This window comes from Labrus mixtus, chromosome 2 (assembly GCF_963584025.1).
Source record: "Labrus mixtus chromosome 2, fLabMix1.1, whole genome shotgun sequence".
NCBI classification, from domain to species: Eukaryota; Metazoa; Chordata; class Actinopteri; order Labriformes; family Labridae; genus Labrus; species Labrus mixtus.
Window position 1 is genome coordinate 13222127 of NC_083613.1, and position 17673 is coordinate 13239799.

Genomic DNA, 17673 nt, shown 5'->3' on the forward strand with positions numbered 1-17673 from the left:
TTGAGACCGCCGACATTACACTAAAGTAGATCCCTCGTCTGAGAGCGGAAAATGAAATAAAAGGCTTGAAATGTCCCAAGGACAGGATGCCACAAAGAGAAACTTTAATAGTTTCCCTCCAAGTTTATTTTTTAGTTTGGATTTTTTGTCTTTATCTGACAGGACAGAGGAAAGAGGAAACCAGGGAGAGAGAGAGAGAGTGGGGTATGACATGCGGGTAAAGGAGCCACAGGTCAGTCTTGAATGTGGGCAAGCCAGGACAATCACGACATTTATACCGTTTTAACGCATCAAATGACTAATAATCAAGAAACTTCTCTGAAAAAACACATGACATGAACACAGAATGACATTATAATAACTATCATGACCAAACCGGGTTTGAGGAAATGTATCTAACGTGCATTTTTTATTTTATAGTTTGACCATAGACTGCATATATTAGTGAGTGACGTAACCCTGCAGGGGGCGCTGGAGTCCCATCGATGGCGGTCTCCATGCTGGAAATGCTGTCTCAGTCTAACTTTCAGTCAACCTAACGACAGGCTGAGAGCTGGAGCTGAGGCGGGTTTTAAACCTCCTGACAAACCGTTACACCGCGCCCACCTGTCAATCAGGTCAGCTACACACCTTATTGTGAATAACTCTCATCCTTCATCAAATCAAAACTGATGAGTCATCAAAACATTCACCCCCCGTACAGTGTGTGTCGATCGAGACATGAGCTAATCAGACCTATTTGTCTTTTTTGAACCAGGCTGTAAACATGTTAATCTCTGCTGTAAAAACAGGCTTTTTAGAATGGGTGTGTATGTGACTTCCTGTGCTTCTACAGCCAGCCTCTAGTGGACACTCAAGGAACTGCAGGATTTAGCACTTCCACATTGGCTTCGTTTTCAACACCGGAGGTTGACGCTCGAGTTTGACCCATGTCCATCTGTTAACATGGAGGAGGCGGAGTCTACGACCTATACCACAACAAGTCAGCAGAGGGAGCTCTAAATCATTTCACTTGAGGCGAAGCCCTGCGGTCCATTATTTCTGCGGTCTTTTTAAGACAATATTATGCAAATTATGCACATTTGACGTAAAATTTGTTCTGCTGCCCCCAGGTGACCAAACACTGCTGCTTCACACCTTAACATCGTATTATTTCAACATCAGTCCAGATGTTTGTGTGTTTTAATTTTCATTGTTCTCATGTAATTTTTTGATATCCCTGCTTTCAATACAGCTAGTCCTTCTTATTTTAAGATAAATTAAACTTACAGAAAAATTAAAGAACCATTGAACCTTACAGTTTTGACTAAATGGACTCAGAATAACAATTATGAATGTGAAGGAAAATTTGCTGATTGGCTATTTATAAGATTTTCTACTTGAACAGGCGTGTGTGTGGGGGTCTTAGGGGCACCTTTAACCTGTTAAATGCTCTTAAATGTTTTTTTATTTGTTTAGATAGTGCAAATAAAACCGAACCTGCTCTCGGGTGATATTACATTCATGTGCTCCCTCATTCTCCCTCCCCCTCTCTCCCTCTGCATGCTCTCATCTCGTCCTGCAGGAATACACTCTCTTCCTCCGCCGCTGCAGCCCGACTCTGACACAACCGGCATGTCTGCACACTGAGAGCCGCACACTGACACACAATCCCTCTGCTGAGACCCACAACTTGTGATTTCTTTCTCCCCATCGAAGAAGGAGGAGGGTGCTTATACCGCTACTGCTGCTGCTGCTGCGACGAGGCTTTTTTGGAGGGCTGAAGACTTGGAGGAGGATCCAAACAAGGTAAACGATGTCCGAGCAAGCAGAGACACGGATGTTTGTGTGAGGGTGTGTGTGTGTGGCTTTACTGTACGGGACCGGATGGTGATAGGTGCATACACTTGGTTACAAAAGGTGCTGATGCCTCCATGCACTCTCCGATCAGCCTGCATGTAGCGTGCCTCAGCGTGTTGGTGCAGTCATTTAACAGGGAACATACGTAGCCTGCGGTGACGTTGGCGTAATAGTGCCGAAATGCTGCACCGCACAAGGAGCTGAGAGTGAATACTGTAAAAGGGTTCATGCGAGGAGAAGCTGCTGGTGCTGCATGATGATGATGATGATGATGGTGGTGGTGGTGGTGGTGGTGATGATAGTGAGGAAGGGAACCAGGAAATGATTTGAAGGCGCTCAGCTGCTGCAGAGGATGGAAATGACCCGGGGACGAAGCAGCGATGAAATAATGAGTGCAGCAAGTTTGAGAAGGAGGAGGATTTGTTTTGTTTTCCTGCGAGCATTTGCTGCAGTGGGGATGTAAGGTGCTGTCAAATGCTGCAAAACTAGCCGAGGATGGCATGTGTATTGTGCAACAAAATAATCAAATTAAGTGAAATAAACTCGCTTCAATGAGGCACTCAGCTTTGAAAATCAAATATAGCCTAAATGAGTCAAGAGTATTACAAAGATTAGATTTGTTGTTTATGACAAATGAACTTGAGGTCTGCAAACTCACATCTGAGTGCAGTTAGGTTGTACTAACTTGGAAATTCCCATATTATCTTTTCCTAAATTGAGGACAAGCTGATAAAAAATACTGAATTCAATAGATATGATGTCATCATGGGGGATACATGCACGTGAACGTAACACAAAGTGTCAAATGATAAGCACAGGTCCAAGGTCAGACCCTGCAGTACCTCACAGCGTCTTACGAGAGTCATTGACTTCTCTTACAGATTGTGTGTGAAGCCTCGTGCATGGACACAAATCACGCCTCCTCTTTGACCCTGACTTTCCCTCGCCCTTTAGATTTTATAACACTCTGTGAGTTACTTCCACGCGAGGCTCAGTCAGTCAGAGGCGGCGTCGGCATAAATCAACACAAGATGAAGCGGTGGTTGTAAATCGAGGGCGCAGGTGCCTCGACAGAAACTCGGGACACTGTGTTGCACTTGAGGGGTAGAGCGAGTTTAATCCTCCTCCTCGTTCCCTGAAGAGGAGGTGATCTCCTGTAAGGCTGATTTGGATGTAAATGTATACTGCTGAAGGAGCAGGGTTTACACAAGTTAAAGATATTGTGTGACAGAGCTTCTTCTTTTGGTGATTTGTGCAGGTTTTTGCAAAGCATGGATCTCTGTCTGGAGGTCGTTTCTTGTACGCATCATCATTACCCTCCCCACCCTCCTATCCCATCAAAGTGTTGTGTATGAAAATCAGTGGAGTGAAACTGCATGTCCTAACAGAGGTATTCATGCAGTCAAAGCTTGTGTATTCTGTCCTCCGGCTGCAGGTCTGTCCCTGATAACGTGACCAGTGAAGGAAGAGAACACAGAACTGCTTCATCATGAATTTTGTAATGAAAGCTGCGATGGGAGGTGAGTATCTGCCGGGCGCTGGAGGTTGATTTAACAGCACTGCAGTGTGGAGGATTTAAAGCCGCACTATACGAGCAGTGGCCCCGCTAGTAACGGGGACGCTGGGCTGAGATAATCCGTCCTGCACCAAACTCCTGACTTCACACATCAGCTACGCATTCACTCCCCCCATCTCCCTCTCCCTCTCTCTCTTTCCCTCCCTCCCCCTCCCTCTCCCTCTCTCTTTCTTTCCCTCCCCCTCTCTCTTTCTCTCTTTCTCTCTCTACCTCCCTCTCTCTCTCCCTCTCTCTCTCTCTCTCTCTCTCTCTCTCTCTGCCTCTCCTTCTGTCCTTCTGGGACATGTTTTATGTAAAAGTGTCATCCAGTCAGTCAAGTCGTTGGCCGTGACAGAGTTCTGACCCGACATGTTCATTGTTTGTTGCTCTACTTTTATGCTTTTGGAGAAAAAGTGCGGCCACATATTCCTTAAAAGTGAAATCTGTGTGAGGGAAGTTGAGACAGCTGCAGATGAAACAGGACAGCAGTAGCAGCAGCAGGGAGAGGTTTAGTCGTATCCCATCAATAAACTGTACCGTAAAACACAAATATCACTTCTCGGGACAGCAGCTTCTTCTTCTTGTGCTTAATCTTATCCCCTTTTTTCCAGAGTTAGAATTTAAAAGCAGGCGTGCATAAGCGTTAGGATGTTCTCCTGGTTCTTTCATTGTTTTAGTTAAAAAAAAAACATGCCAGTCTTTTCTTTTTTTAAAGCAATTTGTCGGCGTCTTCTCGGGCAAGAAGAGCCTTTTTTTCGCTGAGACTTTTGTCCTCTAAAGCCTTCAGGTATTATCCTGTAGAATATTATCTTAGCTATTATTTGCCCCCTAATTAGTCCTCATTATAGCCCTGTAATACATCCTCCTTGTCAGCTATAGCTTGATAGGGAAAGGCAGGAAAGCAGCTATAACAATGATTTTGCAGAGGCTGCTCAGGCGTCCGTTCTGCTGAGCTGTTGTCGGGCAGTTACAGTTGGGACACCGAGTCCAAGCAGAGTCCCATTGTGCCTCATTGGGATGCAGAGGGCGCCGGCGCTGCCTCTTTCTGCATAGCGGCTGTGTGCCTGCGCTATGAATTCTTAAATCAACTGCACTGCATCTGAAGCTGTTTTTACTCAAAGTCGCGCTGCACTCAGCCTGCAGACTGTGGGAATAGATTTGAGAGTGTGGGTGTTTGCCTGTGCCACAGAGATGTTTTATAGATATTGTATAAGGACAAAGTGTGTATGTGCATGTATGTACGTGTGTGTGTGTGTGTCTCCAGGCGGGATGAATTATGGAGGCTTTAAGGTATGGATTTTTGTGTGCCGGAGAAAGATAAGAGAGTGAGAGAGGATGCAAGAAAGAGAGAGCGCAATTATGTGACTTGTGATCAATATGTACGCCTATCAGGGTGATTTTTTTTTTGCTGTCAATGCAGACTTTTTTTGTTGCTTCTGGTCCTCGTATGCAGCCCGGGACACATTGTGACCTCCTTCATTCAGAAGTGCTGACTGCGAACCGTGTCTTAAAAGCTCCCCAAGGGGGGAAAAATCAGATAATGAAACAAACCAATTAGAGAGTTAATCAATAAGCTATCAGTTTAAGGGTTGGTGCTTGTCAGTGGAAACATCCATATATGGTAATTGAAATCTTTTTTTTTCAGTCAGTTGGATGCATTTCAGGGTGTGGCTGTGGCCAAATCTTTCTGTACACCTTTTCTGTCAGCCATCCTCCTACTTCTTTTAAATGAGATCCATGTTTAAATAAATACATATAATGTTACGTTCTGCCAAGGTTTTAGAGCTAAAATGTAGGACACGCCCATCCGGAAGCTCACTCAAATGTTGCTGCGACTGCAAACAGAGCTGGCCAATCAGAGGAGAGTGGGCATGTGGGGAGGAGGGGGGTCTTAAAGAGACAGTAGCTGAAATGAAGCATTTCAGGCAGAGGCTGAAATTAGGGATTTTACTGACGCTAGTATCAGATAAATAAGGAGGATTTTGAGCTGCACATCTCACAACGCTGCTCAATAGGTGTCACAGACTGAGATTAATAGAGCTACTGTAAAGTGTATTCTGCATAATATGTGACCTTAAAGCTGAAAGCATCACTGTGCCTTCATGAGCCCACTAAAGGCATATGTCTCTGTCAGTCTTTAGTCTGTTTGTAAACCTGTCTTTAAAAGTGAAACTGAGTCAAAGGACTTTAATTTAAGAAAGTATTAAACCTGCAGAGAGCACTGAAGGATAACTCTCAAACTGCTCGACCTTGCTTTTGTCCACCCTGTGGTTGTTTGGCTTCTGGTTTTGGGTCTGTATGTGCTGAACTGTCAGTCTGTACTTTTTGCTGAGTGTGCCGGGGGACGACAGACGGAGTGGACAAGTCTCCGTGAAACAGAGGATGCTGCCAGTGCGTTATAATCCTCCCAGGCGTCTTCGGTTACAGATAGTTGGAAGAAAACAGAAATGTTTCAGTGAGATGAATCTCAAACACGGAGCCACACAGACTACACTCTGCAGAGTTCAGATGTTTGTTCCACTCTCTTGTCTGCAGTTTCCACATTAGCTGCATCATCCATCACATTGGATATGATGTTCTGGATTGTGTGTAATTAGAGTTTATTTCAAAGTTAAAACTTACAAACAAGCTGGTGGCTTTAAAAAAAACTAATTTATTACAAACTGTACCACGTTGCCCAAATTGTATGATGGTCTGTAACAAATTACAAAATGCATTGTCCAAAGAACATTCAAACATGTTATCAACAACATCAATATGGAGACAAATGCACAAAATGGTTAACTTTACAAATCCTTTTCTTTAAAGGAGCAGTATGTAACTCTGACACCTAGTGTTTAAAATGGGTACTGCAATCCAAATTCTAAACATTGTAGAGAGCTGTCTCCCCCCGCCCCCTCCTCTCTAGAGTCGATGCTCACACAGGTTGCCATGTGGTGGACACTGAAGCTTCAGTGTTAAGCCAGCTCTGCATCAGTCTGTAAACCTTTCTGTGTTCTAACCTCTCTCCATTTTTCAAAAGCATCTCCAATATTGATCCTAGTTTGAGCACGTTTCTGCTCGTGGAGCTTATTAGAAACATGCAGAGGCTTTTTAGGTCGGGTACAATCACTTCTATCTGAACCAGTTCTCTTGCCCGCTTCCATCGCTGCAACACCTGTTGGTTTGACCTGATAACTGGTCTCATATCTGGCAAACTGAGGGGCGCCCAAAATGGCCGTGTGGGGGTGCCTTAAAACCGCCTACCTTCACTGGTCCAAACAAATCCAGAGCATTCAGGACCAGAATCTAAAGTTAGAAGGAGGACATACTGGCTGCTGCATTGTTGTCAGAGAAGCCAGCACTTCAACAGAGCATGTTTCATTAATGTCTGATCATATAAGGTATCATTACACCCCTGGTCACAACTGTATCATTAACTCTTCCAAATGATTTTGAAGTTGTGATAAAGTTGGGCCTTTATTAATCCTTTGAGCACTGTTGTTATTCCGGGGGGTCATGATACAAGCCCTCAGCTCCTAACCCGGTAGATTCCTCTTGCATTGATTACTTCTGCTCCCGAGTGCTTCTGAGTTCCGCTGACTCAGCACTTCCTAACTTCTGAACGCTGAAGTTAGTTTGACAGATCAGGAGGGGGAGGCGGGGGAGGGGGTTGTAAGTGAGGGAGACATTAGTCCCTAGGTGCGGAGCTCAATTAAACCCTGACGTCCTCAGGCAGCAGTCAGACCGAGACCACATCAGCAGAGAAGTCGATTCTCTAGAGCCAATAAGTGAAGGCTGAGGTTTCAATAACCTCATTAAGGAAAAATGTAACTTCTTAGTTAAGTCACATTGATTCATCTTGTGTGGTTTGGCAAAGTGGGAGACGGTTCACTACAGGATTAAAAAAGAGAGTTTGGCTAACACTGAAGGAAACTTTTGCACCACAAAGATAAAAAGAGGCTACAGTTGTTATATTGGACGGCAGGATGAAGATGCATGCATGAAAAAGTATGATTGACTCTCTGAGTGTTTTGAGTCTGACTCCAGAAGTTGTAAAAATGTATGTGCTCTCTGGATAACCCTTCATGGTTTGTTAGCGGCGTGCTCGGTGCTGCTTAAAAATAGCTCATGACGATGAAGAGCCTCGTCCTCGCTGAAGCCTTGTGGCAGACTCAAAGGAAAAACAAAACATCTTTAATTTTTAAATCCGTTCGGAGGCTTTGAACACGACGCGAATATTTGGCTTTTTTATTTTATTTGTTCTGAAAAAGTGATGTGCTTGTGAAGGGGAGGGTTTGGAAAGCTCGTCACTGCTGCGGCTTGAAAAGGAGACGAGACAGAGGAAGAAAAAATGGAATTAAAGACGACATGATGCCTCGTTGTTTGCTTTATTTTTCAGTAACTGTCAGCGAGGATTACATCCAGAATTATCAACAAGCTAATGCGTCTTTGTCATGTTGCAAAAAGCACTCTGACCCACTCAGTATGGGATGGGATTCAGTGTAGAAATACATTTACCTTTAAAGCTACAGTCAGCAGCTTGTTCCTTCAAAATAAAATACAGACTTCTCCTAAAGTGAAGCTGCTCCATTGTCCCTTCTGGGCCTCCATACATGTGTGGTGGTGACTGTGTCTGCAGAGACTCTGTCCTCTGACTGGATTTTACTGTTCTGGTTTGTTCTGGTTTACTCGGGACGTTTCTGGGCAGAGCTGGTGTGTTTCCTCCAGCCAATGACAGTGCAGCAGGTGAGGTTAGGAGTGGATACAATTCAGGGATTGGATGCCATTCAAACCAGTGAATATGACGGACGTGGACGTGGTGGCAAAGAATCAATCAATCAATCAATTTTTATTTGTATAGCGTCAACTCATAACAAGTGTTATCTCAAGACACTTTACAAAAAGCAGGTAAAAAGACCTTACTCATTGTTATGTTACAAAAAGCAGGTAAAGGACCTTACTTATTGCTGTGTTACAAAGACCTGGCCTATCCATCATGAGCACTTTAGCAAAGCAGCAAAAGTTACAGTGGTAAGAAAAAACTGCCTTTGTTCTGGCAGGCCGTCAACCACCGATCTCGAGGAGCCTAAGAGAGCTCAAGAGCTCCCAGGAAAGTAGGTGGTTAGTGACTGAGATTTACAGATAGATACATGCAGTAATATGATGTACTGTATATGCAGAGAGAGAGAGAGAGGGAGAGAGAGAGATGGAGAAAGAGAGAGAGAGAGAGAGAGAGAGGAGCTAAAGGTGCCAGTTCCCCCGGTAGTCTAAGCCTATAGCAGCATAACTAGGAGCTGGTCTACACCAGCACCAGCCCTAACTATAAGATTTATCAAAAAGGAAAGTTTTAAGTCTATTCTTAAAAATACAGACTGTGTCTGCCTCCTGGACCCCGGCTGGAAGATGATTCCAGAGGAGAGGAGCCTGATAACTGAAGGCTTTACCTCCTATAGTACACTTAGAGACTGTAGGTACCACTAGCAGGCCTGCATTCTGGGACCGTAATGTTCTCGAGGGGCAGTACGACACTAGTAGCTCCTTAAGATAAGATGGTGCCTGGCCATTTAGAGCTTTGTAAGTGAGAAGAAGGATCTTGAATTGTATTCTAGACTGTATAGGGAGCCAGTGCAGAGAAGCCAACACAGGAGTAATGTGGTCCCTTTTCCTAGTTCTAGTCAGTACACGAGCTGCAGCATTCTGGACTAGTTGAAGAATCTTCAGAGACTTACCAGAGCACCCTGACAAGAGAATTACAATAATACAACCTGGAGGTAACAAATGCATGAACTAGTTTTTCTGCATCATTTTGCGACAGGATATTCCTGATCTTGGATATATTACGAAGGTGAAAATAGGCTGTTCTTGAAATTTGCCTGATGTGAGAGCTAAAGGACATATCTTGATCAAAAAGAACTCCTAGATTCCTAACAGTGGTGCTAGATGCCAGGCTGATGTCATTAAGGACAGTCACATCTGTGGTAGCTCCCGGCTGCTCGGGAGCTACCACAGCGGCTACAGGTGGCTGGCTAACTACTGCTGCATACGATGACTCTGACTCAGTGGTGCGGAGCCGTCTCTCTAACTCAGACACCCTCGCCTCCAAAGCTAAAAATAAACTACATTTCTTACATGTATCATTATCACTAAAGGAGGACGAGGAGTAACTTAACATCTGACACGTAGAGCAGGAGCCATTGTAAATAAACTGCAAAGCTATGCTAAGAGTAGGTAGCTAAAATAAACAAAACTGTTAAGCAGGTTTGTCGCTAGAGAGAAAGAGTGCTTTTCGATTACTTCTGTTTGTCTGAACGTACAGTGTGTTGGAAACAACAGTCGTAAGAAACTAAGCAGAATTAACAATTAAGCTTTTAGCTCTAACGATCAGCACTGAACAACACAGTACAGCGGAGAACAGAACAGTCAATGATGCCATACGCTCACCCGTAGTACGTAGCACGTTCCTCCGTCCGCAGTGAAGAAGAGAAAAATATAATCACAGTGAGGAGAAACACCAAGCGGATAAAGCTCGTTCTAAAACGAGGGTTTACTTGTGGACGTGGAGTTGGTCCACTTACTGTTGGACAGGCAGGTGTCTGGGGCGGCCGTGGATCAGTTGGTAGAGTTTGTCGTCCCTGGAAGGTCGGGGGTTTGATCCCCAGCTCCTGCAGTCTGATGTGTCCTCGGGCAAGACTCGACCCCAAGTGTTTGTGTGTAAACAACCACGTCCAAAGGCTTATGCCAACAACTGTGTTTTATTTTATTTTTAACTTTGCAGAGGTTTAGTACGGACGTCCAACATCGTCTGCATCTAAAAATGGATCCGGAGAATGGATCTCCTTTAAAGCGAAGGTGTGAGTCGTAGTTTGCACTGAGTGAATCTCTCACACACTTTGTCCTGCGGGTGAACTCAGCAGTGCATTAAATGTGTATCAGTCCACAGCTGAAAATAGTCCCCTAACAAAAAAAAGCAGGACTTCAGTGCCAGGCTGCAAAAGGAAGGTACCGGGTCTTTAAGAAAAGTTGTTCAAAAACCTCTGTTCTTCTCATGGATTAAGAGTCTATTGGTGATTTTCATACATGCACAGAGCTTGGCAAACATCTCACCTGGACTTTTTCCTTCCAGCCCTTTAGTATATGTTCTGAGTGAAGCTGTGTGAAAGTAGCAGGAAATGTTCAGGAAAGTAGGCGGGGTCGGTGACAGTAATATCAGGTGACCGGTGCTCGACTAGTGCGCTCTTTGTGGATGCAATGAAGCGGTTTTATTCTCTTTTCTGCTCTCTAGTATTCTCTTTTCCAATCTTTTCTTTATACTGTGAATATGTTCTTCTGCTCGCTTACAAAACAGCGACAGAAACGTCTCCTCCTTACCTAAACTCTCTGATCCAGGTATACACTACGCTCTGCCAATGAAAGGCGTCTGATCCAACCTTCACAACAGGGCCCTAAGTCTCTTACTAGACTCTTCTCCTCTGTCGCCCCCCGGTGGTGGAAAAAACTCCTAAACTCCATTCGATCTGCAGAGTCCCTTTGCACCTTTAAGAAAAAGCTAAAGACCTAGCTCTTTATGAACACCTACTAACTTAATGATGATGATGCTGATGATATTTAGGATGGTTAGATGCTGATTAGAAATCTCAAAAACAGCTGTCGATGTTGTGATCTGCCTCTGGTCACTTCCTGTCAGCACCTGTGCTCTGCCTCTGGTCACTTCCTGTCAGTACCTGTGCTCTGCCTCTGGTCATTTCCTGTCAGTACCTGTTTGTCTGATCAGACTTAAAGCTGGTCATTTAGATTGTTTCCTCTCTGATTTCCGTTGCTTTGGATACAAGTGTCTGCTAAATGAATTGTAGAATGTCTAATCACACGTAGCATTAGCCGCTAGCAGATTGCAATTCAGCGACACCATTACAAAGTTTCGCTGTCATTGCGCCTGTGTACACATTGCATTCTCAACGGTGTAACATTGGTGTCCCAGTGTGTCGTTTCACGCTGTATTACAGCGCTGCAGAATCGCGAGGAGCCTTGAGGAGCTGTTCCGTCGTGCAGGTTCCGACATAACGTATAGGAAGCGTCCTCCCTTTGTCCCTTTGCCTTTGTTACTGCCTCTGATTGGAGGATCCAGAGTGTGTAACGACTGCTACCCAACATGTTTGCACGCGAGGCAAACGATCAACTGGCAATGTGAATGCTGCAACTGATATAAAGGCAAAAATCATGGAGTCAGACTCCATTGTTTTTTTTCTGCCTTTTCCATGGCATTCTATTTATGTCACATCCTGCCGTCTTGAGACACCCCTCCCCGATGGTCAGTACGGTTTGGAGGGGCAGCCTGTCCTGAAATGTTGTCGACATTTTCAGGAGTGCATGTATGAAAACAGCTCATGATACCGACAGCTAACTTCTACATCTTTAAAGTGTGTTACAATCTCTTGCAGTCAAACTATCGTACATATTTTTGTATGCTTTAACCTGACTTAATAAACATTTGATCACACTTGGACATGGAGGCTTCGAGTGTCAGAGAGTGCCTCAGTTCCCACTAATAGATGCCGTTTTTTGCGATCGAAGTGTGACAAAGCGGAGTGGTCTGAGCAGGAGTGAACACAGAAGACACCTCGTCTCCTCAAAGTGCACTCAATCACATTTAGCACAGCTCTAATGTGATTGGCTGAGAGAATCAGTCTGCATCGCTTGATTGGTCTGAAGGGTTACCGCTGACACACACACATACACGTACACACACACACACACACACACACACACACACACACACACACACACACACACACACACACACACACACACACACACACACACATCGACCCTTCACATCTTTTTCTTGTGCATCACTCCAGCAAATCAAATTCAAGGCATCAAACTGACCTTGAGCATCTCCTAGAGAACAAAGTGTGCGGGTGTGTTTGACAGTCGACTGTCAAGATGCCATAAATAATGCATCCAACCATGTAAGTCATAAATGATGAGAGAGAGCTCGGCAGAAAGAAGGAGAGAGTAAAGGCTGTTTCTGACCTCGTGTCGTCATAAGCCACAAGTTTCCTCAACAGTGTTGGTGTAACGATACCTTATATCATCAGACTTTAAGGAAACATGCTATGTTGAAGTGCTGGTTTCTCTGACAACAATGCAGCAGTCAGTATGTCCTTCTAACTTTAGATTCTGGTCCTGAATGCTCTGGATTTGTTTGGACCAGAGAAGGTAGGCGGAGGTTTTGGACGTCCCTCGGTTTGCCAGATATGTGAGCAGTTATCAGGTCAAACCAACAGGTGTTGCAGCGATGGAAGCGGCAAGAGAACTGGTTCAGATAGTAGTGATTGTACCCGACCTAAAAAGCCTCTGCATGTTTCTAATAAGCTCCACGAGCAGAAACGTGCTCAAACTAGGATCAATATTGGAGGTGCTTTTGAAAAATGGAGAGAGGTTAGAACGCAGAAAGGTTTACAGACCGATGCAGAGCTGGCTAAACACTGAAGCTTCAGTTTCCACCACATGGCAACCTGCGTGAGCATCGACTCTAGAGAGGAGGGGGTGGGGGGAGACAGCTCTCTACAATGTTTAGAATTTGGACTGCAATACCAATTTTAAACACTAGGTGTCATAGTTCCATATTGCTCCTTTAAATTGGACATTGTAATTTGGGATCTGATGGGGATTTGTTTGTTTTGGCAGCCCATCTCAATCAGACACTTGAGGAACTGCAGATTTTTTTAACACTCCTGCATTGTCCTTATTTCCACTTAATAAAAAATGTTGCCTTATCCACTTGGCATCAAAACCTCCAAAAGGTGCCCTTTAAGTCAAGTCGCCACGAGGAGCGATTCTCCAACATTTAACAGAGGCAGATATCCTGTAATTGTGAGAGCTAGTCGACTCTAGATAGGGTTTAAATCCTGCAAAAAATAGAACCGAGCAGCAAACCTACGCAGTCAGGTGATTCTGTTCCCTCTAACTGTAACGAACTCAAATGTGTCATCCCCAAAAATAAGCTGAGGACATGCAGCCCTCAACAGAAACCTGCTCTCAGGGAGCATCAGCAGAGCAGTGACAAGAAGTGTTGACATACTGACGACTGCTTTACTCACTTCAGAAGAGGGGAAAAGAGCCTGAAAGAGGTCTGTAATACGGAGGTGATCGCTCTAATGTCTGTCCGGTCAGAACCAGGAGTGTCGCAGAGTCGGAGTTCAACAGCTTCTGAATCTGTCCAAATCCAGTCAGGAGTACGCTGAATGAATTCAGTGCTTTAATGGAGCAATCAGTAAGATGTGTGGAGACTGAAATGATACATTCACCTTACTATACCATTAGACATTAAGGACCCCTTTAAACAAATGAAGATAAGAACTAGTAATGCCTGAAACCACGGCTATGGTGTAGGTGTCAAAGGGAATCAAACTTTTTTTTACAAAGATTCTTGATGAGTGACACAATCGATTCAGAGCTGTCAGTGTTAACATGTAATCCCGGTGCCATGAAGTCTTTGATGCTATTTCGTCTCTGAACAAAGACAAAACTGAGGTTGTTGTTTTGGGAGCAAAGGAGGAGCAACTAAGAGTCAGCACGCAGCTTCAGTCAGTAAGTCTGAAAACCACAGACTAGGCAAGAAATCTGGGTGTAGTGATGGACTCAGACCTCAATTTTAAAAGCCACATTAAGACAATTACAAAATCAGCCTACTATCACATGAAGAACATATCAAAAATTAGAGGACTTATGTCCCAGCCGGACCTGGAAGAAACTTGTCCATGCTTTTATCTTCAGTCGTCTTGATTACTGTAACAGTGTCTTTACAGGTCTGCCTAAAAAATCAGTCAGACAACTGCAGCTGATCCAGAACGCTGCTGCTAGAGTCCTCACCAAAACCAAGAAAATGGATCACATCAGTCCAGTTCTCAGGTCTTTACACTGGCTCCCAGTCTGTCAGAGAATAGACTTTAAAATCCTGCTGCTGGTTTATAAAGCGCTTAATGGTTTAGGGCCAAAATACATTAGTGACCTCCTGATTAACTACGAACCATCCAGACCGCTCAGGTCGTCTGGAACAGGTCTGCTCTCTGTCCCCAGAGTCAGAACCAAACACGGAGAAGCAGCGTTCAGTTTCTATGCTCCCTATATCTGGAACAAACTCCCAGAAAACTGCAGGTCTGCTGAAACTCTCAGCTCTTTTAATTCGAGGTTGAAGACACACCTGTTTACAGCTGCCTTTCATTAAACAATTTTAATATGATTTTAAACTTTTACTCTGCACTGTAATTATTATTTTTTTAACTCTTAATTTCTTTACTTTAATTAAAACATTTATTTTTAGTTTTTTTATTTAAATTAATTTTATTTTAACTATTTTTATTTGAACATATTTTCAGATTTAATAATAATAATTTCAGTGATTTTTAAATTTTCTATTTTAATGTTTCTTTTTTTTCCTCTGTCATGATGCTTTTGATGTCTTGTGTGAAGCACTTTGCCTTGCCTTGCCTTTCCTCTTTCAATGCTCTACAGTTCAGCAGCCGTAGGTAGCAGTGATGAAAAATAATGACACAAACGCACTTTAAATGTTTTTCACTTTCAAAACTCCCATGACGACTCAGTTGACAAGTCAAAGGTAATGTGCAGCTCGTGTCAAGCAGAAAAATGTCAGTGAAGTATTTTGAGTTGGAGCTTCCACCTACGAGCTGAACATTCAGGAGCAGCTCATCAGACTGTCAGCGGGTGTCTTCTTCTCCAAAGCCTGCACAGCTCTATTTCAGAGTCACAGACCTGAGGACGAGTCTAAATCCAGAAAGTTAGCAGTGTTTGCTACAGTGATGGGAAACTGATTGCAGGACAGTCATTGTGGAAGACTCGACTTTTAAGACCCAGACGCACCAAGCCGACGGCAAAGAACTAGTGGCGACGAAAGCCGCCTGTGGCGTCGCTTCACGTCGTGGCCAAAAAGTTGCACTTGAACACACCACAAAGACTACAGTCGACGGCTCGCATGTGGCGAGGAAATAACTCTCCATGCCAGCAGGCGGTGATAGTCCGTTGTTATGATACGAGAAGACCATTTTCACACCGCTGTCGGTCACCACTTGTATTATAGATAGACTTCTAATGGAGAATAATGTCTGATAAAAAGTAGAAAATGGCGCTGGTGTTGTCAGCCCTTGGTCTTTTAGTGGAAACAGAAAAGAAGAGGCGGAGGAGACAAATAAGGAGAAACCGCACTAATGGGTGAAAGCATGGATACTACAGCGGCATGCTCAAGGGGCTTTCATGAACCTGTGAGGAGAGCTGGAGATAATATGAAACCTCCTAACAGCCAATCAGAGAGATTCCTCTCACCGACCAACGCTGATTCAACACGTTGAACACGCCACAAAAACTAGGGCGACGACCGCTCAACGACAGTCCAACTAGGGCCTTAAGGGCGTCCTCGGGTCGGCATGTTGCGACCAGTCATATGCCTCATCATCGAAGGTGACAACAGTTTGACACTGAATGAAACCAGAGCAACTAAACTGAAACTCCTGAACAGTTCAAATGTTGTCACATTAACCGAGGATCATTGGACGGCACTTTCCTGCATATTTCTTTGAAAAATAAAGAAACCCTTTTTCACAGAATGGTGTAGTGTTTCTGACCGTATTAACACCAACGATATCGCCACGCTTGGACAGTTTTCATGTGGCTTTATTACACACTTTTCCGGTAACATACAGCCATTACCTATATCGCCACACACAGCGTACACTACAGTCGTGTTTTCAGATTATTAAAATACTAAAAGGAGGCTCTGAAGTGGACACAAGCCAAAAGTTCGTCACAGGATCTTTAAAGGAAGAATATGCAATTTTTTGATCCAGCAGATGTCGCCCTTGAGCACCAGCATGAAACCAAAACAACTCTCGCTGCATTGTTGTGTTAGCATGCTAATGCTAGCGATCTTTATTATGCTCGTATCTTCACACTGCATGTAAATTTAAACAAAATGACCGTGATCTAGAAACACTTAGGTGACATTAAAATCAGCAGTGAGTACAGTATGTTATTCTTCTTTTCTCTAGTCCCTCAATTAAACAACTTTATACGCGAGGGGAGGAGTCAGCCGCCGTTCCAACGATGTAAACAAACTGAAGCTACGGCTCTGAAAACATCACAGACAGTGGGACTCGGGTGTTACACTCATTGTAGACAATCATGACTCACAGAGTTATTTTCAGAGGATATACTTGATTTCTATTACATTTAAGTGTGAAAAATCACATATTCTTCCTTTAAAGCTTTAAAATAAAGTTGTAACTGATCAGTTTGACAGTGTGTGTTTGCAGAGTATTTGTGGTCAGAAATTAAAACACACACTGATACCCTAATCTTTACTTCAACTTAAAAAACACCTCATATGTTGAAGTGCAAATGAAAGCCGTCTCCTCCCTGATACTCTGAGCTGCTCCACCTGAGCGAGCTCAAAGCATTATGGAGCGAGCACTTCCTCGCCTCCTTTTCTGACACATTTATTTTTTAAGCCGTGCGGAGACAATGGCTTCTGCCCCGAAGGCCAAACCTCGATCTTCATGCTCATCCGCTCTCCCGGCACACTTTGGATTCAGAGCGGGGATTTGCCGGAGAACCTTGAGTGGGAGAAGAGAAGATAAGTCGTGTTTATCTGATGCTGTCAAAAGTTCGAGCACTTGGAAGACTTTGGATTCAACAAAGATTGAGCAAATAATTCTCAGAAGGAAAGGATTACAGAGATAGCTTCTTTTTATATCCAAGCAGTCGGCCCCGTGTCACCTGCCGTTATTTTTTTCTGGGCAGAAAAAGCGATGGCTCGGCGCTGTGAGAAGAAAAGCGTTGCACGTCCGTCCTGTCTCCATGACAACTGTGGTGTGAAAAGTAGAGTCAGAACTAGCGGAGGCTTTTTGCTCGCTTCAACATCGTAGAATGGACGGTGACCAGTCGGGGAGAGAAATCACTCTGATTGGCTGTCAGTCAACAACTCGGGTTTTTAGTTTGGTGTGAGCGGTGCGACTTTTTGGCGCGACAGCGGCGGACAAAACACGATGAGCAGCTTGTTCTTCTTGGTCAGCTTACTTGGCTTTTTATTTTGTCTGATAGTGAAAGCCCATTTAAGTACTCTAAACATGTGATGTGTCTTTGGATTGGCACGATGGAGAACGATCCACTGAGAGTCTCTGTATCTGCGCTGATGTTGACTTATCTGTGTGAATGACCCAATAATGATGAAAGGAGGCTTGTGAAAAGGTTCTCCCACACCTTTCACCTGCCCCCACCTTCCCTAC

At 44.1% G+C, this 17673-nt stretch overlaps 1 protein-coding gene across 1 annotated transcript in view; it reads left to right on the plus strand.

Annotated features, from left to right (window-relative positions):
* Nucleotides 1–1531: 1531 nt before the first annotated feature.
* cplx2a (complexin 2a) overlaps nucleotides 1532–17673 on the plus strand; it is a 28574-nt gene continuing 12432 nt past the window's right edge. The window contains exons 1-2 of the mRNA XM_061064970.1: nucleotides 1532–1788; nucleotides 3275–3359. Of these exons, the coding sequence (XP_060920953.1) occupies nucleotides 3329–3359 (31 nt within the window). The 5' untranslated portion in view covers nucleotides 1532–1788; nucleotides 3275–3328. The remainder of the gene's footprint in view (nucleotides 1789–3274; nucleotides 3360–17673) is intronic.